We start from the raw sequence: 24204 nt of genomic DNA on the forward strand, positions 1-24204 counted from the left end.
TCCTGGTGCAAGGTGGGGAGGGGGTGTGAGGGAGTTTTGGGGCTGTGAGATGCAGGGAGGGTGGCCTGTCCCCATGTCATTGTGTCCCCTTACCTGTTTGTGATGCCCCATCTCCTGGCTCCCACGCTGGGCTTGTGGGGTCCCAGCTGCCCCGTGCCTCAGTTTCCCTCCACCACCGGCCATTTCTGCCCCCATGGGCCAATGGCAGAGCCAGGCTCCAGGCCAGGAGTGTGCCGGGGCAGAGTGCCAGGGAAGCCGTGTCCCCGCGGGGCGGCCATCAGCCCAGGCGTGCCACGAGAAACACCTCTTGTATTGACCGCGGTGCCGCGATACAGCGGAGAGGCCCTTCCCGGGGAGTCCCTGTCCCACCGCCGTCCCCATGGCGGGACCCCCCGACCCCCCGACACGGACTCTATAAGTATGGACACCGAACACCACGAAGGGAAGGGAGGAGCCGGGGCAGGGGGCAGCGGCAAGCGGAGGCGAGCGGCTGTGGGGGCGCGGGGGGCGCGCTGGGGCCAGGGCCGTCCCCAGCCCCGCCGAGGGAGCGGCTCCCCGGGCTCAGCGCGTCCTCGGCGGGGTTGTGCTTAGCGTGTGCCAGGGAGGGGGATGCTCGGCCGGTCCCCTGCCCCAGCCCTGCTCCGGGGGCCTGGATCCGGCCGCTCCCAGCGCCGCTGCCGGCGGTGCCGCTGTCCGAGCAGAGCACGGTGCCCACGGGAGGGTCCCGAGCGTCCCGAGGGGCTCAAACGTGCGTCTGCATCCGCCTCTGCAGGGGCCGGCTGGGGTCTGAGTTTTGGGAAGACGACTGGGAGTGGTGGGAGGAGGACGCGGAGGCCTTGCTGGCCTTGTCGAACTGCACGTAGCCGTCCTGCTTGCCGCTGCTGCTGATGCTGCTGTCGCACTGGGTGTCGAGGAAGGAGCTGCTGTCGCTCATGGAGCCGCGCTGGAACTCGCGCTCGCACAGCTCGATGGAGCTGCTGCCCATGCCCAGCACGAAGCGCTGGCTGTAGTCGTAGAGGCGGCTCTGCCCGCTCAGGGTGCTGTAGATGTTGGTGAAGGACATGCCCGTGGGCACCCGCTGCTTGCCCGCCGGGCGCAGGTCGGCGGGGCAGCCCGACAGCGAGATGGTGGGCGTGGAGTGGTGCTCCTTGAAGGTGTTCACGCTGTAGTAGCCGTTGGTGGGGTCCTGGGGAGTGGGAGAAGCGGGGCAGGTTGGTGGGGGCCTCTCTGGGTACCCCCCTGGGCATTTGGGGTGCCCACCCTGCCCATGCACCCGGGATATGCGAGATTTATCAGAGCCATGGAATATGCTGAGCTGGAAGAGACCCACCAGGATCATCCAGCCTAACTCCTGGCTCTGCACAAGACCCCCAGTAATCCCACCCACTCTCTGTGCCTCCTGGAGCTCTGGCAGCCTCAGGGCTGTGCCCATTCCCTGGGGAGCCTGGGCAGTGCCCAGCAGCCTCTGGGGGAAGAACCTTCCCTGATATCCAACCTAACCCTCCCCTGGTACAGCTCCAGCTGTTCCTTCAGGTCCTGTTGCTGTCACAGAGAGCAGAGGTTAGAGCTGTCCCTCAGGAAGAGGCTGCAGACCCTGATGAGTCTCCCCTTGGTCTCCTCTAGGCTGAACAAGCCAAGTCACCTCAGTGACTCCTTGTATGAACCCTCCAGACCCTTCCCCATTTTCATAGCCTCCCTTTGGAGGACACCTCAACCACCAAACCATCCAGCAACATCCTCTTGTGCCACCAGTAAATTCCAATCTGCTCAGCCCCCTCCAGGTGGGGACACAAGTGCTCTTGCATGCCGCTGTCCTGGCACCACACCTTCGTGTTAGCCCTAAAAGCTGCTGGGGCCACAAAGCAGTGCCAGCATGCCAGAGCCTCTCTCCCTGCACAGGGACAGCCCTCTGGGACAGGCCACCACCGGGGACAAGGACAGGCAGCGTGGCAGCAGCAGTGCTGGGTGAGGCTCTGCCCGGTGCTGGGCACGGGGAGGGTCCCCAGCACCCCGGGTGCAGCCCCTCTGCCAGCAGTGACGGGGGGCTCTGAGCCCACCTCTCACTGGGGACACAGGCAGGCCGCAGGATCCAACCCACCTTCAGGTTTTGGAACTCCTTCTCCTCCTCCTTGAGCACCTCGAGCTGCTTCAGCACCGAGTCCTGCTGGAACTCGCCGCGGTCCATCTGGGAAAGGAGGCAGGGTCAGCATCCAGACCGCCCGCTCCCCATCACCCCCAGGCCATGGGGCAGCCCCACATCCATCACCAGCCCCTGGGCACTGGGAAATTGTCACCGGCCGGGTGCAAGGACGTGCCCAGGGGTGCCCCAGTGGTGTCCGAGGGCAGACGCCCAAAAGCCACACAATTCCCTGGGTTACAGATTGTTTTTTCCATGTTTAGGACAGAAAAAGGCAGGCTGATGCAGAAAACGAATTATTTACCGAGATGAGGGCTGGGGCTGCACCCGCCTGCCCAAAGCAACACCCCCAAAATCGTCTGGGTTTTTTTGGTGGGTTTTTTTTTCCCCTTCTTTTTATCCTTTCCTCCTCAGCTGAACTTGGCCGCCTCATTAGTTTTCCTTTGAAGGCTGGCTGTGATCGGGGGGAGGCGGAGAGGAGGGGCAAGGTGCACATTAATTACACCACAGCTTTAATTACCCTTCCTTCAGCACGCGGGGCTGTGCAGGAAGCGGGATAATTATCAACCGATTCCTCAGTTGCCTTTTTTTAGCTTCTCCCGTATCCACCCGACGCCTCCAGCCCGGCTTCTCTGGGATCACAGCCCCACATCAGCCCCAAAATCCCCTTTTATTGCCCAAATTCGCTCCTCTTTAAGATGGTAAGTGGCTGTGGAAATTCACCCCGCGGCACTTGCTGTTCATCTCCCGAAAGCCTTTGATGTGGCTGTTAAAGGCAATAAATTAAAGTACCTGGGTTTTCCTAGGGAAAAGAAAGCCTGTATCAGCCATTGATTTACCAGGATAAATACACGTGTCGCCGAGGATTAAACGAATGCAGCTAAAATGGGACGTGGAGGGTTTTTTTTGCTCTGCCAACCCCGGCGACCCCCTCGATCCTCTAAAGCATCTCTGCAAAGGCAGACTGGGGATGTTAACCCTATCGGAAGGGTTTAACAGGTTGGAATGAAAAGGAAATAAAACCACTTCTCCTTGGATTTAGGTTTTTTTGGGTTTTTTTTGTGTTGGCGTGGATAACACAGGGCCAGATCCAGAGATGGAGAGGGCAGAAGGGAGGTGGGAACCAAAGGAACAATCCCACTGTGACCAAACCTCCCTGGAATTAATGATGTCGGGTTTGATGGGGTGTTTGAAGGCATTTTATTTAAGCCATTTATTTTATTGAAGTGATGGTAGGAATGATCCAGGTACTGGGATGCTCCGTGGGGACTCTGCCTGTCCCCTGTCCCCTCTGAATTTGACTGCACCCCGTGGATTTGGGGACTGCAGGGAGTCTCCACATCACCGAACCTCCATCTCCCCCATTACAGCCGGTCATTAACATCTTTAATGAAGTTTTACACCGTTAATTAGTGGGCGGTGGGATCCTCGTTAGTGTGATTTCCTCTTTGTCATCACTGAGTCAACACCAGGAAGGGACCGACCTTAACTCAAGTTCACTCCATCACCTATATTAATGGGGATTATGAAGGGGGAGAGGGAAACAGATGGAAAAAGAGACCAGAGATGTCTGAGAGCCCTGGCATGGGATGCCCCAGTGTCATTCCTGGGCTTTTTTCCAGGTCCATCCTTTCTCCAGCCAGGTGACAGCACCAATATGCTGAAGTTCACTCCATCACCTATATTAACAGGGATTATGAAGGGGGAGAGGGAAACAGATGGAAAAAGAGACCAGAGATGTCTGAGAGCCCCGGCATGGGATGCCCCAGCGTCATTCCTGGTCGTTTTTCCAGGTCCATCCTTTCTCCAGCCAGGTGACAGCACCAATATGCTCTGGGCCTGGCCATGACAGTGGCTGGGGGTACACCCGGCTGTGAGTGCCACCATTCCCCTGCCAGGACCTCACCCTGCCTGGCACTGCCAGGCACCAGCAGCCCTCCCTGCCCCAGAACAGCGGGCACCACAAAGCCCTGCCCGTGTCGGAACCCTCTGGTGCTCCTGGGTCAGCAGGGATGTGACAAACTGCACCCCTGACTGTCGCTGCCTCAGTTTCCCCCGCTGCAGAAGGCAGGGACCCCCTCCAGGTCCTGAAGCACCCCCTCTGTACCCCAAAGTACAGAGATAAACAGATTCAGGGAAGATTTCAAACCACAATTTTCAAGCTTGAAGATCTCCTGTTGGCAGAGTTCATGGAGGGAAGCATAAAGAGGGGCTCAGAGCAGGACAGGCTGACAGTATGTAGCATGTTCTAGCAAATACACACCCAGCAAGGCAAAATGCAGCTGACAATAACTGCACTTGGGGGAAAAACTGAGCCCTTGCATGAACAGATGAAATAATTGTGAGTGCAGTTTCCGTGGATCAGTGCTCACAGCAACAGGGAGCTCCAGGCTGGCAGTGAGTGGTAACATTTTGTGTTTGCAGCCTATGGGATTAATTTTCAGGGGAGATCTCCTGACCTTCAGATGGGCATGCCGTTTGACCCAAGAAGTCTCCTAAACCCCACAGTGTTAACTTTTATTCAAGATGCTCTCCACTCCAGCTCATGGCTGGGGATTTTGGACTCTTCAAAGGATTCCTGTAATCAGTGAGTGACAGGGACACTGTTCCTTCGTGACCTTAGGTCCCCATTGACTGTGAAAGATAACTTCAACTGGCAGTGCTGGCTCCCCCTGCCCAGTGTAGTATATGATAGAGATAATTCATGCTATTAATGTATAAAATATCGTGAGGTCCAAACTGTGTCTTTTGACCACCCCAGCCGGGAGCAGTGTCTTCTTCTTATTCATCCAGTTCCCGGATGACGTTAAGATAATATCAGTTTTTTTAAAGTAAGAATGGAAACTTCCTGGGTGATCATCACCGACTTCTCCGGGATACCAGGACCACTCAATTCTCACCTCGAAGATTGTATCTACCACGGTGATCACCGGGCCAGCCTGTTACATGTGAATACCAACATCTCCAGAGATCTCTGACAACATCTAGACACCTGGATTGGACTTTTGTCTAACTCTGCACATGAATAGCCCCGGTTCTGCATGTGAAGGGACACAAAGAACATTCGGTCACAAAGAACTCAGGCGGAATAAACTGTATAAGAGCTCCCTGTGCAAAGCAGCATTTGTGAACAGGGGAGACTCTGACACTGGGGGTCAGATCTCTGTTCACCCAGCGCCGATCCCGGGCTCGACGCTGCCCTTGGCTGTGGTGGTTTTTGCCGATCGAAATTCTGTTTCGCTGACAATTTAGTAAATCATTGCTAAATTTTCTTATAAGTTTGGCTCTCGATTGTATAATTTATAACACCAGGGAGCGCCTCCCTGCCCAGCAAAGCTCCTTCCAGGCTCCCCCAGTGCTGGGAGCAGTGGGCTCTGCAAGTGCGGAGCTCTCCCGCGTTTCACGCCACCAAACGAAGCCTCTGAGACGGAGAATCCCACAGGATATTAAATTCTTGGCTTTCATTAGTGGACACAATATGTTTTTTAAAATGCTGCTTCAGGTTTTCCTGAGTATCCTCCAGACCCGGCGGGCTGGAAGTGCCTCCCCCCGCCTCGCTCTAGGTTTAATTACAATATTTCCGGCTGATTTGGTAATTGGATGCCACCCGGCAGCACTTGTGCGGGCCAGGGCCAGACGTTTCCAGGGTGAGTGAGGGATGTGGATGGCGATTCTCAAACAGCGACTTCCTTTGCTCCCAGGGAGGGAACAAGCCCATGAATAAAAGAACCCCTCTGGGAATTCCCAGCTCGATGAAGCTTTATCACCTTCAAACACCGGCTCTGGCCTCGGCCGCCCAGTGATGTTGGTGCCCACCACAGGAGAGGCTGCCCGCCTTGTCCCACCTCTCCCAAAATCCTGCTTTGGGATGGGCTGGTGTCACTGGAAGGGGCCGGCTGTGAGGGAGGGATGCTCCCCAGCCTCCTGGGCGAGGCTGGGTGTTGTGGAGATGCTGCTCTCTGCAGTTCAGACCCGCTCTGACTGCTCAGGGCTGCCCGTGCTTCCCGGGGTGGGCACGGGGGAAGGCAGAGAAAGGGGCAGAGAAAGGGATGCTGTGTCCTCTGGGCTGCAGGTAGGAAGGAAAATCACCCAGAATGGAAATTCTGCTCCTTTGTTTTTTCCTCTCTCACCTGTCTGGAAAAGGTGTCTGGTGCTGATCACCTGTGAAGACTGTGAACAAACTGGGAACAACCCTTGGAGGAGAGGGATGGGTTAAAGGAGACAAGAAAAGTTAACCTATCACTGGATTGATTGTTTTGACTGTTCCCCTCCAAATATGAACCACAGGTGATGCCTGGATCTGCCTGGCCACAGTGGGGCATGAATGATCCAGAGATGGGGATCTCTGTGATTCCCTTGCCTCCCTGACATTTTGGGATCGTCTCTCACTGCTCATGGCAGTGGGGATGGCTCCTTTGGGATTATCGGCCCCATTTCACAGGTGGGGAGCCACGGGCTCCGATCAGCCGGGAATAAACCCATCCGTGCTAAGGGAGGAGGAGGCTGTGCCACGCCAGGGCCGACCATACTCATCATCTTCCTCCTCACAGCTGTTGTGCCCGTGCAATGCGTCCCGCAGGAGGGAGAATGCTTTTGTTGCGGTTTATTTTCCAGGATCAAACCCTTTACCAGGATCCTTTGCCTGCAGCCACTGGAGCTGGCAGCCTTTTCCCTGCCCGCGGGCACCGCCTGGCAGAACAGCTCTCGGAGCAGGGGTGGGAACGCCGCCGAGGCAATGTGAACATATGCAAATCAGCCAGCGTGACGCGGATCCTAAGGTGTTAATGAGTTTATAGATGCATGAATAATTACTTGTGAAAAGCACGGTGAGCTGCCGAGGTCACGGATGGCTGGAGAACGACAAAACAGCGTTTGTGGGGCCGGAGAGTCCCGCTGGCACCCCGCGGGACACGGGGGACCGAGCACAAAGGCACAAACGCGGCGCTGAGGAGCCTGAAATGCAGCAGGAGCAGCTCAGGCTGTGCTGGAGTCAGGGGCTGGGATGGGGTTGGGATGGAGAGCAGCGAGGAGCTGTTTGCCAGCGTGGCTGCTCCTCGTTAACATCCCCGTTAATGATCCCGAGCCCGGGTGTGGCACTGACACTCACAGCTGATACTGAACTGAGGGGTGTAATGAACACCCTGAGGGCGAGATCATCTCGAGGGATGGAGATCCCACAGAACGCTCGCAGAAGGCAAATGGGGAAGCAGAGGGAATAATGCTGTAATAATGGGAGGAGGGAGAGCTGGAAAATCGCGGGGTGAGAGGAGGGAGGTGCTGGGCACTGCCCTTCTCCTCCTGCTGAAGAGGTCTCATTGCTCCCCATCAGCAAGGGGAAGTTTTTAACTTGATCCTTCATTTCATTGACAAAGTTGGGATGTTTTATCAGGAACTGTTTGGCATCCAAGGCTGGAGGAGGATGCCCACAGCAGCTGTTGGACACAGCAAGGATGGGGACGAAGGACAGAGGGGAGGATCAGTCTCTGCAGACTCTGTGGAGAGAAGGAATTGGGGAGTATTTCCTGGGAACGTGCTTGCTGAGGGCAGATGAGGGTGGGGAGGCTCTGATCCAGGCAGGGGAGGGGGTTTGATGCCTTCTCCCTGCAGGTAGGATGTCCCAGCTGTCCCAAACCCTGCCAGCACCAGGGTCAGAGATCATGGACCATCTCTTGCAGCTCCTGAACGGCACTGATCCAATGATGTCATTTCCAACTGCTGTATTTTCAGGAAAAATGCCTGGATTTGGCCAGGAAAGGGGAAGAATTTCCCTCCTCCAGTCCAGCCAGGCTGTGAGTCTCTGTTGTGTCACATCTGAAAGTGCTCAGCTTTAGGTGTGAACCCTGCTCACACTTACACAGTTCCATTGTGCCGTGACCAAACCACCTCTCACCAGTCTGGCTGATTAACCAGAAGAGCTCCACAACCTCTCCCTGCAAGGCATTTTTTTCCCAGCTCTCAAACAAATATTGTCATTTTTTCTGCACCATTTCCACCCTGCCCGAATCCTCATTGCAATGTGCCCAGCACAGCTCTGCTCCCAGCCTCAACAAGGCACAAGCTGATGTGAAATCACCCCCTGGCTCCTGCAAATAACCTAAGAAAACCCCCAGGATGGCTTCCAAGATGCTGTGCTTGAGCTCCCACCACCATCCTCTTTCTTGTTCACTCAGAGTGTAAATGTTCTCTTCTGCAGAGGCTTCGTGTGTGTCTCCAGTTATGGTCTGGAGTGGGATTTGGGATGATCCCAGATGCCCCTGTGGGAGCCAGACCTGGGTTTGGCACTGCTGATCACACAGATGATGTACAGGGTCCCATGGAGAGAAAACTTCTCATTTCCCTTCATCCCAGCAGATTGTTCCAAACCCAACCCAACCCAACCCCAGCCTCCTCTGTCCTTCCAGCCTTGCAAATCCCACCATGGACTTGCAGATTTCTCAGGGCAAAGCCCTACTGGGAACGAAGGGTCTTGTATAGGAACCTCAGTGGTGCTGGGATAAGTTGCCAGATCTCCTTCTCCTCCTGCCTCATTGTTTGGAGGCTCCCTGGCTGTCTAAACACTCTGGCAATGCTGACAATTTCAGCAAGCAATTCCACCCACTCTACGATGATCAGCCTTGCCTTCCCACCAGGCATTCACAGAACAGCTTTTGCAGGCAGGACATACAAGTACTGCCCAAAAAAATTGAGATTTAGAGGAGGAAAAAAACCCACCCAGCAGCCTAGAAAGCAGCCACTGGCTTCTTCAATCCCTTCCCCCTTTCCCATCTGCTCTTTTATATATATATTTTTTTTTTCAGGATTCTTTGCCATTTTTCAGCTTGTATTTGTCACCAGCAAGTGAAAGCCAAGGCAGACTGGGGCTGAGCCACAGAGAACAGTGACCACAGCACAGAGAGTGGTGAGCATGCACAAGATGGGTTTCCCACATCTCAGCCATCCTCCTCTTGTCCTGCCCGTGTCCATCGGTCCCCTCAGGTGAAGGTGGTGGCCTTAGGAGGGTGACAGCTCCCCGGTGTTACAGACCCAGGGGCAGGCTGGCCCCACAGCCCTGCCCGCAGAGCCTCTGGGCGCAGCATTGCTGGGTGATGAGCTCGTTATCACCTTGTGCTTGCCCTGCCCTCTGCAGATTTCCAGGTGTGAGGCTGTAGCAGACTCCATGGAGTTTGCAAGAGCAAAATAAGGTCCTGTCTTCTGTCTCGACCCATAGCTTATCTCTGTAACCCCATAGGTCACTTTTCCCTAACCTTTACTATTGGACAAGTTTGGATCCCCCTATATCCTATAAAAAGGTGCTGTTTTAGCCCATTCGGGAGAAGAAGGGCCATCTCTGGAACCCTTCACAGACCCCTCAATAAACCATCGCTGTGGAACACCAGGACCTCTCTTTCTCCTCTCTCTCGTCTACTTCTGCCCCAGCCAAAGGCACCCTACAAGCAAGCAAAGAGCTGAAATCCTAAGAGAGCTGACAATCATTAAAGAGCTGAAATCACTAAGCTTGCTAAGTGTGGCCAGCGGCTAAGAGCTGACTGGGTATTTGGGCACTCTGTCTCTCAGAGGGACTGAGTTACCCGGAATGGCCTGCATCGCTCGGGGATAAGCCCAGTCTGAAGATCCGGGTCTTATCATGAGGTGGCAAATTTGCTTTGCAATTAGCCTGGCGGGCAGATGGGCCGCTGCAATAAACCCCCAGCAGTTCTCCCTCCTCGTTAGCCAAGTTTCACTCAAGGAGTTTTCACGGCAAGAGATCGTGGATCTCGAGAACAGCATTTTTTGGAAGAGCATCTTTGCCTCGAGTGGTTATTAGGGGGCTGAACGACACGTGTCTGGGTTTGTTACCATCAAACGTCGCCCGGAGCAATCACCGGGGGAGGGAAGGAATTCCTTACCATCAGCTGCTTGATGGTGGGGTGCTCCTCTGCCTCCCTGCCCGAGGCCGGCTCCTTGTGCACGATCTCCACGCGGATGTCGTTCTTGGCAGACACCACACCCTTGAGATCTGCGAAAAGAGGGAGAGGGACAAGGGGCTCAGTCCGAGCTTCTGCAGGGACATTGTCGCAGACATCTTTTCATTCAAAATCTTTCCTTAAGATTTTTTCCTTCTGAGAAGCTGAGAGGCCTCCGAAACAAAATGTAAACATTGATTATCTGCTGCTGTGGAATGCAACAGGTCCATCTGTGATTGGTCTCGTGTGGATGTTTGGAATTAATGGCCAATCACGGCAGAGCTGGCTCCCTCTCGGTCCTAGCCACAAACCTTTGTTGATTCATTCTTTTCTATTCTTAGCTAGCCTTCTGATGAGAATTTTTTCCTTCTATTCTTTTAGTGTAGTTTTAATGTAATATATATAATAAAATAATAAATCAAGCCTTCTGAAACATGGAGTCAAATTCTTGTCTCTTCCATCATCCAAAGACCCCTGTGACCAATGTCACAAGACATCACTGAGGACTCCTGGCAGCACCTGAGAAAATAAACCCGGCTCAGTGAGCCCACTGGAGAGCTGGAGGAGCAATATTTGTGTTGCCAGAAGGTATGGACAGCTCAGACTCCTACAGAAATTCCTTCTGCAGCTCACGGTTGTGAAAAATGCATGTATTTTATGATTGGCTTTTCGCAAATATTAAAATGAATATTATATGTGTTGTGTTAGAAGGTAATGCTGTATTAATTCTGAAAGTAATGCTGTATTAATTCTCTTAAGTAGTGTGTTAAATACAGTTTTAGGTTATAAAAAATGTTAAAATAGAAACAATGCTGTGTAGGATACTTTTTTAAAGAAAGGGCTCACAGCGAGATAGCAGCCACAGGACACCTGAATCTTTCAGAGAAAGAGAATTTATTGCCCTCTTATCAGAAGAAACGAACTTCTTCCTGCCTCAAAGGCGCTGTTAGGATTCAGAGAAAGATGTTGATGATGACCAGACAGAATCCTATGTTTGAATGGAATTGATGCATCATGTATGAAGTATATGAATATGCAACAGGCTGTTGTTTTTAAGGCTTAATCCTTTGTTAATGTGGGTCCTTTTTCAGGCTTGTGCTGCCCAGAAAAAGATACCCGGACATCCATAACTCTTGGTCTCTATTGTCTCATATTGTCCTAATTCAAATTGTCCAAATTATTATTACTCTAATTGTATTACTATTTTTATAACCATTTTATTACTATTAAACTTTTAAAATTTTAAAGACAAGTGATTGGCGTTTTTCACACAGTGCTGTTACCAGGGGCTGGGCTGTAGCAGAACTGCTCCCACAGAAAGTGAAATCATAGTCCAGCCTGCTGATCCATAGGAAATCCTGCTCCTGAGGGATGGGCCAGCTTTGCCCAGGCCCTGGGAACCCCTGAGAAAAGCCTCCCCCAGTCTGGGGTGCAGACAGCACATGGAAAAGGCCAAGCAATGAGCACAGACATAGCCAGGGACAGTTTTATCATCTCCAGGCAGCCTGGAAATGACAATGGGAGGAGAGAGAGACATTCCTGGAAAGACTCCCTGCCTTCCCTGAAGGTGTCAGGCGTGCTTTGAACAAGTCGTTCCAGCAGGAGGAAAGCGCGGAGCAGCGGGAGCAGAGCGGCGGCACAAGGCCGAGATGAAAAGCAGAGATGGAGGCAAATCTGAGCAGCGGGACCTCCACAGCTTTGAAGCTGTCCCCCAGCCACAGACCTGGCTCTCACCTCGCAGGATGGCTGTGCCAGCCCTCCCAGACCCAAAAACTGCCTTCAACCACCGGTTTGTCAGATCTACCTCCAGCTGACGGATCCAGCAGCGCCCTGCCAAGCCAGGATTGTGGGGAGCAGTCCAGAAAAGGCTGGACCCCCGGGAGATTTATCTCTAAACCAAACTGAATGATGCAACTGACACCAGCTCGAAGCTCTGTCCTTGAATTCATCTCTCTCAGCATCCCCTGCCCTCCACAGCCCCCAGACCTCGCCAAGTCTCAGGGCACAAGGCAAAGCCTTTCACTGGGAACTTACTACAGCTTCTTTTTTTAATATTGTCCTGCTGGGACCACGTTCCTGGTGCTGCAGCCTCTGTCTTTAATCACAAGGAGATGCTAATCAGTGTCTTGCAGCTCCTCTCCCAGGAGTGTTCCCCCTCAAATAACTCTGGGCTGTTAAGTCACTGAAGATATAACAACAGATGCGCAGTAAATTTTTTTATTTTCCAGAGCCTCCAGGCTCGGTGTGTCTGCACCTGGTCCTTTTTTTCTGCTGCATTTTCCCAAAACATGGTCAGGAATTGCTGTTAGTTGTGGTCAGTGGCTGGGGCAGGAGATTCTTCTCCAGAGTTACTCTGGGTCACTGTGTCCCCCTGACACAACAGTGCCTGCAGCCTGCACCAGGTTGTTGTTATAAATGATGGCACAAGGCTCCAGTATTTGTCTTGGGAGAGGAATCTGCAGTCATCCTGGCAGGAAATGAGTCCTTCTCCTGCTATCCAAGTGCTCTGTCAATCCCATCATTCCTGAGCTGATCTGTGTAATAACTCTGCACATACACACCACTAACAGTGATGAAATTCCATTCCTCACCTTTCAGCCTGGTGTTCCCACCCTCCTGCCACCAGAGACAGTGGCCACAGCATTCAGCTGGCATCAGCACCTCAAAACTGGGGTGAAAGACCATCCACCAAGATGAGTTAACAAGATATTTAATACTCTGCTTGTTTGATTTGTTGTACATTGGTGATTTGTTAATAATGTACAGATGCAAGCTTGTGTCGTAGAGGGAGGACCCTGGTTACTCATTCTAGCATTAATTCTCCTATTTAAATATAGGTTAGCCTGTTAATGGGGAGGGAGTAATAAAGTTCTTATATTTTTGTAGTGCAGACCTTTAACTCACTCTTTGTTGATGGCTGCTTGAGAGTCCACAATGTAATTGGGAAATCAGTACTTATCCACTTGTAGAGATTGTATTCTTTTTTAAAGGAGCTGTACCCCCTTTAAATAGCCCTTAATTCGCTTCATTAGGGTTTGTGGGTTTTTCTTGGGGAAGAATTAAAAGTGAACTTAGGTTTGTTTCACATCCAAGTCCTTCACTGCAGGGTTCTGCACCACGAGTGTCACTGGGCTCTGGTGCAGCTGCTGGTGCTCCCAGTTCCCCCCAAACCCAAGGAGAGACTGTTTTGGCAGCTTCCAGTGGCTTTTGGAGCCAGGTAAAGGGGAACTGAGTGGGCTCAGTGCCACCAGCACCCCATGCATGGATCTCAGGCTGGGGAATCCCACCTGCACTCTGGATTTGCTGCTGTCCCCAGCTGGGGCTGGCTCTTCCCTTCCCATGAGGTTTTGGGGAGGGAAGGGAGATCAGGGCAGGGATCTTCACTGATCTCTTGGGTGATCTTGTGGTGGTGTTCACAGGGGTCCCAGGAAGAGAGAAGAGATGAGGATCTTGACTCCATGTTTCAGAAGGCTTGATTTATTATTTTATGATATATATTATATTAAAACTATTATAAAATAGTTTTATAGAAGAAAGGATTTCATCAGAAGGCTAGCAAGCAAGAAGAAGAATGGAATGATAACAAAATCCTGTGACTGACCAAGACTGTCTGGACAGCTGGACTGTGATTGGCCATTAATTAGAAACAACCACATGAGACCAATCACAGATGCACCTGTTGCATTCCACAGCAGCAGATAATCATTGTTTACATTTTGTTCCTGAGGCCTGTCAGCTTCTCAGGAGAAAAAGTCCTAAGGAAAGGATTTTTCAGAAAATATCAGAGCTACATGATCTCTTACTTATTCTGATCCCAAAGTGAAGTGGCAAGGAAGCCTTGTAGGGAGCACAGGGACCCCTGCCCTGGCCTGGGGAGGCTGCTGAGCTCTCCCCAGGGAATCACACTGCCAGGGGAGCAGCAGAGCAGGGAACACTCCCAGACACAGCAGCCTCTGGTGTATTGGAGACCAAAAAACCTTTTCTAAACAGGATTGCACCAGAAACACAGCAGAGAAAAGGGAATTCAAACCCTGCCACCATATCCCCAGTGCCTTCTTTCCAGAACCTATCTTCCTAGCCCTGGTGAGGAAAATGCCCTTTTTCCTGATTTACCAATGGGATAAATAGCACAAGGCACTTGGCTGGGATAGCCTTGTCCCCTCTTGGCTTTCCCCTTGAAGAGCAGCCCATCCTTGCATGCCTCCAGCCTGTGAGAGTCTAAATCCTGGCGCTTCCACCACGTCTGGGATCTGTTGTCATGGCATTCCTGTGAAATTGTGTGTCCTGTAAAGAGCCCTGCACCATCTGGTTCCATCAAACGAGAGGGAAAATAATGAACCACACGCTCTCAGTTTCTCTGAAGGATGTGGCATGGGGAAAAAACTGCCCATGGACATGGGAACACAGCTTGGCCCTGCTTCCTTCAGGTACTTGCATTGTCTCTTGCTGCCAAATGACATCAAACTGGCCTGGTCTTGGGTGCTGTCCATCAGCAATCCTTCCTCAAAAAGCAAGATAAATGACTTCCCCTATTTAATTCATTAATTCTTGCTAATGGAGGCTGTGGGAGTTCAAAAAAATGGGATAAAACAGGGAGAGGCATCATTATCACACTGAAAATTAAACACATTTCTGCAGTGGGGGGTCGTGTGTCCTTACTGAATCCAGAAGCAGCCTGATGTCTTTGATGGCTTTGTAAACCATCAAGGGGGGAAGAATAAAAGAACAACAATTGGGTTTTCTGGCACCCACGTGAGGAGTTTGGCATCCCAGAATCCGCACCACGCGTCTGGCACGCCGGGAGCAGCGCCAAGGATCTCCTCCTCTCCTCTCCCCAGAGGCTTGGAATGCTCCAGACAACCACACTCTTCTCCCTCCTGCTTGGGTGCCTTTTCAGGGAGCCAACAATCCTCCTTCAATTTCCTGGTGTCTTTTTAATGAGGCCAGACAATGCTGCACTGCTTCCCTCTCCTCCTCCTGTACCTGTGTTTCTAATGTCACTTTAACTTGTATTCCCACTGCAGCCAGACTCCAGAATGCACAAGTGCCATGAAAAACCCCTCTGCTGGCTGGCATTCCTGCCAGGAAAACTGGAATTAAAACAGAAGCAGAACTGTGGAGGGTTTTTAAGCACCGATGTGGCACAGTGAGGATGCTTCTCCCTCTTGTACCTCAGGATTCCTCCAAGGGAGAGATTAAGAGGTCCTCTACACACCTTCTGAGCTGCTAACAGGGATCAGCAGTTACCCTGGCATGTCTTCCATAAACCCTTCCCTTTTCCCACAGGGCTGCTGTTTGCAGCAGACACTTGGTAGACCAACAGGAGAAGCAGCTTGTGCAGAGAAGTGAATTCAGTAAATTGTGTTGGTTAATTCAGGCTCTGATTTCTCCCTGCTCCACTCAATTCACCCTCTGCCCAGAGTTGTCCCCCCAGCCCTTCCAAAGGGGACAGCGAGGTGGGGGTGACTGTTCCATTGTGATTTCTGTTTACCCCAGAACCCCGGGTCCCTCCCCTGCAGATTCCCTCCCAGGTGTGTCAGTCCCCTCTCCTTTCCCCTCCCTGACCCCTCCCAGCACTGTCTGTCAGTCCTGGCATTCCAGAAGGGAATTGGCAGATCCAAAGGATGCCCTCTACCCCTGGGGGGCATTGGGCCATCCAGGTGTCCTTTGTCCCTTTGTCCCTCCCCTCCTGTCCCTGCTTGGTGGCTCCCTGCCCCTTCCCTGCCCCTCTCCCTGGGGTTCAAAGGAGCAGCAACCACGGGCTCAGGGAGTTCTGTTGGAGCTGGTGCTGCATTCAGAGGCCTGTGGGCCAGAATAAAGCTCTGGATCCAAACCCTCCATCAGAACCGACTCCTTTCCTTCACCATCGCCTTAAAGCTTCTCTGCCAGAGGGAAACCTGAGGAGCAGCCCCTGTTATGGGGGGAAGCTCCATCCCAGCACCACCAGAGCTCCTGCAGGCCTGGCCTTGTCCCCACGGGCCCAGTGCAGCACCCAGCCAGCCCAAAGTGTCTGTGGGGTGAAACACCACACACCCAGCCAGCCCAAAGTGTCTGTGGGGTGAAACACCACAGTGCTGCTGTTTAGTTCAGCAGCAGAGCCAGACAAGCTCAGGCACATCCCATACACCATATTGGTGACATTCCAACAGGTGACACTTACTCCTTTGGGAGCGGGCGCAGCAGAAGGCGACGATGGTGGCCATCAGCACCAGGAAGGCCACGCCGGCCCCCACGGCCACCCCGATGATCACCGCCATGGGCACCGACTCTGCAAGAGCAAGGAGAGCAAGAGTGAAGCAGGCTGAAGGTCACAGAGGGGCCTTTTCCCCCAGGGACCCACCCTGGCTACTGGCAAGAGGCTCAGTGATGAGCCCAGGGAGGGTTTTGGGGCCTCCTTCCCTGCTCCCCCATCCCTGCGTGGTGATGTTGGCACAGGCTGCCCATGGGATGCTGCAGTTTGTACAGCCCTGCTCGTTCTGTGCCTCAGTTTACCCTGGGAGGAGAGGGGGGAGCCAGAGGAGCAGATTAGTGACTGCTTTGTTAATACCCTGAGGTTAATAAATGAGCTCCTCTAAAGGATGAAGTGCAAAAGAAGACTGTGTGTTAATATTATAAAGAAAGAGAAATGACATCCGAGCAGGCTGATGGATGACTTAACCCAAGTCATCATTCACAGCCCCTCCCTATTTTATATCCCAATTTCCTGCCTTCTCCTGTGGCTTATCAACTGTCATCCTTCCAAAATTCCTGAGGGTGCTACAAAGACTGGGACAGGAGGGATGGCCCATGCTGGGGCTGAGCACTGTGGGTGGGATGTGTGGGCAGGGTCTGGGGGAGGCAGAGCACCCTCACATCCTTCTGCCTACAAGAACTCTGTCACCAAATTCCTGGGGGGGATTTTGGGCTGTGGCTCAGCCAGCAAAGCTGATTTATCTACACAGGCCCTGACAGCAGCTTGTGCGGTGTGGGGAGGGTGGAATGGGAAATCACATTTATGGTGAGGGGTTCAGATTTGGAGCCTCAAATCCTTTTATCTCCCTGCTCTGTCTCTCCAGTTCCTCCAGGCACAGCTCTGACTTTACAGTGAGTGTTGGGTTGGATTAAGGAGGGGCAGCAATGGGCAGCACTCACACTGTAGGACACTACAGCTGTGGGTACCACAAATTGCCTTCCTTGGCTGGGATGATAAAGCTGCATTCCAAAGACCCTCTCCCCTAAAGCTGCAGGTATCTCTTGGTCCCCATTCCTTCTCTTTCTAAATAATCTGTAGGATCTTGTGAACCATAAGGGGGATAACCCTGTCTGGGATGGCCAGATAAGGTGGGTGAGTGTGTCCTCACAACTTTCCTGGACACCTCCTTGGAAGGTGTTTCCTCCCTGGAGGCCTTGCCTTGGAAATGGATGGGATGAATTTATGGAAAAATGTATGCAGAGTGGTGGTTCTCCTCAGAGGTCTGTGCAGATGGGGACATGGATGCTGCTGGACCCTGGGGACACAGGGGTGACCCAGCTGAGAAGCAAAGCCCAGGGGTCCCTTGACTGGGGGATACAGGAACAATTTCCCATTGCCCATGGTGTGGGGCTGGGGGTGGGCACGAATTTCATACTGGACCTGAGAGCACAGATCCCACCTGTGCCTTCCATCCTTCCCAAGGGGACACACCCCTACTGGTGGGACTGGGGGCAGTTCTCATTCCACCAGCATCCACTGTGTAGTCAGCAAAGGGTGTCATCCTTGTTTACCCTATCCCAAGTGGGACAGGGGAGTTCTAAAGCCACTCCATGGTACCCTTAAGCCATGGCTGTGGAGCTCCTGGGTCCTGAGCCCTAATTTGGGAACTGCAGGTGATAAACATGTGGTGCTGATTGAGTTCAGGCTCTGCTCACACTTGATCAAAACAGAACAGATGTTTCTCACTTTGTGGCTTGCTCATGGATTTCCTGCTTGGGCTGCTGGTCCCTTGGTGTGTCACATGCCACTCAAGGTGGGCCAGTGTGACATGACTCAAGTGGCACTGCACCAATCCATCACCAAACCTCTGGGAGTGCCCAGGTGGTGAAAAGGCAAATCCCCTCAGTCCTCTGCTGGACAGCTGCTGCAGCTGGGTCCAGCTGCTCCAAGAAGCTCACCCTAAAATCAGCATCCTCCAGCCCAGCACCTGGGCCATGGCATGAAGAAACCAGGGATTTCTGAGGCTGCCTGCTAGGCAGTGCTCCTGCCAACAGTGGCAGCTCCTCATGGGATGATTTTGGTCTTCCAAGGGGAAAATGGAGCTAGGGGCTGGAGAGAGAGGAGCCCTGGAGACCCTGGGAGGGCTGGCTGGCTCTCAGCTCTGGGGAATGGGATCTGCAGGGCAGAATTCAGAGAGAAGCAGGAGGTGATGGGGATGAAGATGATGAAGAACCATGCAGGGAATGGGGTGGGGAGAATGTCCAGGGCTCTCCTGGGCTGCAAAGGAAACTGCAAAGGGGCAGTGACAGAATGGTGGGGATGGTAAACTCTCCTCTAGGGCTGGGTGAGCTGAGGGAGGGGCAGATTGCTGGCTCCCCCAGGAATCCTGCTCTGGGGCACAGGACGAGGAACCACAAGGGCAGCACAGGATGAGTAATCACAAGGGCAGCACCTCCTGCAGATCTGCCCCCAGATCCATCCAGACCTGCTCTGGTGCCAATGGATGCTGGCCATCACTCTCCCACTATGCTGAACCAAGCTGATGTCTGCAGATGACCCTGGAAACATGTACTTTCCCCTCTTTGTTTTTGTCCCAAAGCAGCACTCTGTGGGACTTCTGCAACATTTTAAACACGGCCGAGTAAGAGCATCCCCCTTCCAGTGCCTGGGGAGCTGGGGCAGGGAAAGTGCTGGTTTCCAGAGTGGGTCAGTGGCACAGGGGGCCTGGACCCCTCCAGCTCCCCAGTCCTGCCCCAGTCACTGCCCTGCAGCTCCCTGCAGCCCTGCCTGCCCTGCCTGCCCTGGGGAGAGCTGCCGGGCCAGGAGGAGGACGCTGGGCCCTCAGGTGTGGTGGTGCCTGGGGACAATTCACGTTCACCGTCAGCTCATGATTTCCATACCTGCTTGAATACCAGCTCCTGATTTCATTTCCGTACCTGTTTGAAAATAAAGCAAGTGTCCACAGCCTTGCACAGCCCACGCGCCCACCGCAACTTCCTGAGCGCTCAGCCCTCTGCTCTGCACTGCTCTGCCTGCTCCAGGGCTGGCCCTGTGAAGGGGACCCTGTGGTGTCCCCTGGCCCGGGCAGGGCTGTCCCCTGTGCCACCCTGACCTGGGCAGGGCTGTCCCCTGTGTCACCCTGGCTGGAGCAGGGCCATCCCCTGTGCCACCCTGACCTGGGCAGGGCTGTCCCCTGTGTCACCCTGGCTGGGGCAGGGCTGTCCCCTGTGCCACCCTGCAGTGTCCCCTGTGTCACTATGCGGTGTCCTCTGTGCCACCCTGCAGTGTCTCCTGGCCCGGGCAGGGCTGGCCCCCCCCGGTGGCCCTGCAGGGACGCTGGGTGTGAGCTCGGCTCCCCGTCCCCCTCTGCTGGGACCCAGGCTCGCCGCCCAGCGCTGCCGCTGACTGGCAGCCGACCTGGAAAAACCACTGGCTCTGTTTGCATTGGAAGAAGCCCAAGGCTAATTTTAAGGGGTTCATTTAGCTCTGATTTAATCTGGACGCCAGCCTTGCCTATAAATCACAGCTTAATGAGAACAATCCACCTGCCTGCCCTGGCATTTAATAAAATAGAGGAGAACTGGAGTTCCTCCAGGAGCTAAGCATTCCTCACACAAGCCATCTCCCTCCCCTGCTGTGGAGAGCCCCGAGAGTGGAATTTCCCTGGCCATCCCCTGGGAATTGCTGGGTGTGTGAGCCCAGCCCTGTGGGACATGTGGCATTGTGGCTGGTGGCCAGGATGGAGAGTTGCCACCAGTCCAAATGCCTTCCTCTGCTCACCCCCATCATCGTAGAGCAGTGGGCTCTGCTGGGAGCAGCCACTGTCTCTCCAAGGCTGTGAATGATCCTCCAGCCTGGGCAGTGACATCACCTTGTACTGTGGGACAGGGAGTGAGGGGTGCAAGATCAGCCCGTGCCCTCCAGCTTTAGCAGGACAGGTAAAATCAGCAATACCTTACCAAGCAGAGACTTTACAGGGCTTGCCCCTGCTCCTTCCCCTTTACTAGATCATGTGCCTTAGGGATGCAATCCTGCAGCTAGCACAGCTGGAGCCTTGTCACTGTCCTTCCTAATTTCCTCTGACATCCCAAGAGCTCTCTGAGCACCTCCTGCCTCTCACAGCATGTCCCCACTCCCCGAGCCCAGCCAGGTGCTAATTCCCAGTGCCCCCAGCCCCAGCAGCCCCCAGCAGTGCCCACCTTGCTCCTTGAGCCGGATGATCTCGGTGTCAGATCCGAAGCTGTTCCAGGCCGTGCAGTTGTAGATGGTTTGGAAATCAGCACGGACGATGTTGCTGATGGTCAGCGTGGAAATCACCCCCTCATCTGTGCTCACCGTCTCCACCGTGTAGCGCCCTGAGGTCCCAGATTCCAGAACGTTCTCCTTCCAGGACCAAGCCTGCCAAGAGAGAGAGAGGGGTGAGCCTGGAGCAGCCCCAGGTGCTGCAGGCACCCTCCGTGCCCAGGGTGATACTCACGATGCGGTCTGGCGGCGGAGTGCTGCGGATGAAGCACTTGATCTGCCCCTTCTGGCCGTGCAGGGCGTGCTGGGTCTGTGTGCTGGAGATGATGGGGGGCCCTGTGGAGACAGGAGAGGCTGCTGGCACCCCATGGGACTGCTGGGGATGGGGGATGTTAGGGAGCCCTGAATGGATATTGGAGTCCATGTCTAAAGGGCATGGATGGAGAAACAGCCCCATCTCCTCTTGCGATGGAGAACGTTGAGTGGGTTTTTGCAAAGCCCTCACAAAACACCAGGGTCCCCATCTCTGTAGCCCCATCCCTGGTGTAAAGGGTCCTTCTCCCATCTCCTTGGAGAGCCTGGCCTCTGAGAAGGGCTGTTTGCTGCAGGAGCAAAGCAGGATCCCATTCCACCTGCTGTTCCTCTTCTGTGCCCTCCCTGATCCATTAAGCAACCAACCAGATTCATTAAGCAACCAGTTTGAATTAAACTAATTGCTCTCCAGGGCATTGAGGAAGATGTGGTGGAGAAATTTCTGCTGGAAAACTTTAACACCCATCAGCTGGGCTCTCCTGTGCCATGTGGGTCATGAAAGGAGCTGAGGAGAGAGGGTAGGAAAGGCTCTTCGTGAGCCAAACACCAGCTTGGGATGGGAGATGTCCTTGTCCTGCCTTGGTGAACATCCTGTGGTTGGGAGAAAAGGGATGGGAGAGGAGAGCATGTGGTGTGTCTCTCACTCTTCTAACAGCTCTGATGGCCCCAGGGGAGCAGCACAAGAGCTGGGATCCTAATTGCTGTTTATTAACCTCCTTAATTAAAGCAGATTTGCGTTTCCATGAGTGGCTTGCTGCTGGCAGAAAACAGCAACAACTGGCCTGCAGGGCAGGGAGAGAGGAGTGGCAGGGGATGTCAGAACTCCCCCTGCTCCAGCTCTGGAACTTTGGGTGTTCACTTGGGGCTGCCACGCCTGGTTTGGAGTATGTCATTGGGTTTATCAGTAATGCAGCATTGTGGATTTTTTCCCATTTTCCTCACCTCCCTGCCCTGCACCTAATGTGCTCCTTCAAAAAAAAAGTCTCAGGCATTTGGGGTAAAGTGGGAAGAAAGATTTGCCTGGATATTCTTGCCTGATTCTCATCCAAATCACCCATTTATAAATTTCATAAATGCACAGAAATGTACCAAAATGCTAAATCCTTCACTCTCAGGCATTTATACATACAGCTGCCTTTTGGAACTGTCCCAGTAACCCCTTCCTGCACCAAACTTGCACACTCCTCACACACTTCCCACTGAGGCACAGCCCTGTCCCTGCTTCCTTTCACTGCTCCAAGGGGAGATGGATGGAAAACAAGCTCATTGAAGCACAATTCACTGACCAGTGGCCACGGTTCTGGCAGCTCAGGAAATTACTACTGGAAGGGAGCCGCCATCAGCATCAGGAATAGCAGGAGCTGGGCGTGAAGGTCAGGACTTGTTTTGCTGTAATGGACACAGCAGTACGGCTGTGGAAGCTTCTGCCCTTTTTGATTGAAGAAGGCAAAGAAAAAAAAAAGCCACTTTGTTGTGTTTTTCTCTCTAAATGCTCAAGCTGTTGTTCTAGGCACGATCCCAAGGTGTGAGTTCTAGTTTATCCATTGCTGAAAGCTCAGCTTTCCCAAGGGTCTCAGAGGAGGTGAATCCTTGCTTTGCCTGAGGAGCCTGCTGAGGCCATTGATGCTCCTGCCCACCTGATGATTCCAAAGCCAGCAGAGGCAAGAGCAGTGAGGGGATCTGCAGGCCAGACCTAAACAGTAATAAAAAGAACCATCTCCTTTCCATTTTGATGGTTGTATGTTACTTATAAATTCTGGAAGTGCTCCAAGACTGGGTGACGCTAGAGAAAAATGGCTTAATAATCATTAAAAGGATCATTTTCCCCAAGGCGAGTGGGTTTTAAACGGCACAAATGCCAATGGCTTTGGCTTTTATTATTGCTTCAGGAGTTCAGAGTCGAAGGCTTATCATCATGATAATAGTGGATGACTAAAGACTGTTTGTGAGATGAACATGCCCAGAAATAATAGCACGAAGTTGCAGCCTCTTCTCATTCAGGGCTGGTGTTTGATTCTCCACCAGGCTCTGGCTCCTTATGAAAGCTGCCAATCTCCAGCTTGGCATTCAGCACCGAGTGTGAGACAGCCCACAGGCAGGGAAAAGGCTCTAAGCAATGTTGCTATGGATATAAATGATGGAGCTATTGGTGGAGGTTATTTTTAGCACCTCGGTGCCAATTTATTTGTGCGGTCCTGGCGGCTCGCACAAAGGAGAAGTCTGAGGTGGAAGCCTACAGGAATGAAAGGATAGGATGGTCTTGGCTTCTCCAGTCTGCTTGAGTCCATCTGAACTTTTCTCCCAGGCACTCAAAATTATTTGGCAGGAGAGTTTTGTTTAACTCCTTGCTTCCTGCAGAAGTCCTGGGCTGACTGGTTCTGCCTGGTATTGATTACAAAGGAACACCACAGAATTATTTGGGTTGGGAAAGACTTTAAAACCCATCTCATTCCAGATCCCCTACCATGGGCAGAGACACCTCCCACCAGAGGAGGCTGTTCCAACCTGTCCTCGAGCACTTCCTGACACCTTGATGTGCTCCTGACCAAGCAGGGTGGCACATCAGCCCCTGCCCTGCTCTCAGCTCTCACACATGCCCAAATACTTTGTTGGGGTGAATCCCAGGCAAATGACATCCTGAATTAGTCACCTGGAGCTGTCCAGCCCTTCCAACAAACTTCTCTTGCAGAACAAGGTGAGCAGGGGTGGTGGTCCCTGCTCAGCAGCCCCTGCCAAGCCTGGATGGTGCAGTGACAGAGGGACTGCTGCTGATCTGCCTGTGAAGGTGAGCTGGGGGTGCTTCTGCTGGGGTGGGAGCTGTGACCAGGCTGGGTGCAGTCAAGAGCATCGAGAGGCTTTGGCTGTAAATCCAGCTGCTGCTGATTTATGATGGCACCAAGTTCCTCCCTTCCCTCGAGCCTCTGCTGCTCTGGCCCTGCCAAATGCTGCTGCTTTGCATAATCCTCCTTCCCACTCACCAGACTGAATCCTATCTGCTTCCTTGCAGGCTGGTGGCCTTGGCTCTGGCATGGGGTTGGGCTGCTCTGCAACCACAGCCCTGTCTGAGGGAGCTGGGTGGGAAGGGCACAGGATGCTCTCCCACCCCACCATCACCATGCCATGATTTTGGACAATTTTGGGAGTGGATGGGCTGATGGGATCACAGGCTCAGAGTGGGTTGGGTGATCCCTCAGTTGGGATCTCTGTGCTTGGTGGGATGGATCAGCCCCCTAAAAGTCCAGGTGCCCTGGCCAGGGCAGTGCAGCCAGCCCAGAACACAACTTCTCAATGCCTGATATTTCTGTGACAGAGGGAAGCATCTGGTAATAACAGACAATTGTATCACCCTCTGGATTTAAAATCACTTCAAAATATGAGGCATTCAGCTTCCCCCTTGA

At 53.2% G+C, this 24204-nt stretch overlaps 1 protein-coding gene across 3 annotated transcripts in view; it reads right to left on the bottom strand.

The window, feature by feature from the left end:
• Positions 1-289: 289 nt before the first annotated feature.
• KIRREL3 (kirre like nephrin family adhesion molecule 3) overlaps positions 290-24204 on the bottom strand; it is a 408049-nt gene continuing 384134 nt past the window's right edge. For 2 of the 3 annotated variants that reach the window (XM_064732217.1, XM_064732219.1), the window contains 7 exons: positions 20730-20830; positions 20452-20650; positions 19153-19188; positions 16241-16348; positions 10024-10133; positions 2099-2185; positions 290-1186 (listed from right to left, as the gene is read on the bottom strand). In XM_064732217.1, coding sequence (XP_064588287.1) covers positions 743-1186; positions 2099-2185; positions 10024-10133; positions 16241-16348; positions 19153-19188; positions 20452-20650; positions 20730-20830 — 1085 coding nt within the window. In that variant the 3' untranslated portion in view covers positions 290-742. The remainder of the gene's footprint in view (positions 1187-2098; positions 2186-10023; positions 10134-16240; positions 16349-19152; positions 19189-20451; positions 20651-20729; positions 20831-24204) is intronic. The other variant, XM_064732218.1, reaches the window with a different exon arrangement.

This window comes from Zonotrichia leucophrys, chromosome 24, assembly GCF_028769735.1.
Source record: "Zonotrichia leucophrys gambelii isolate GWCS_2022_RI chromosome 24, RI_Zleu_2.0, whole genome shotgun sequence".
In the NCBI taxonomy this organism is placed as follows: Eukaryota; Metazoa; Chordata; class Aves; order Passeriformes; family Passerellidae; genus Zonotrichia; species Zonotrichia leucophrys.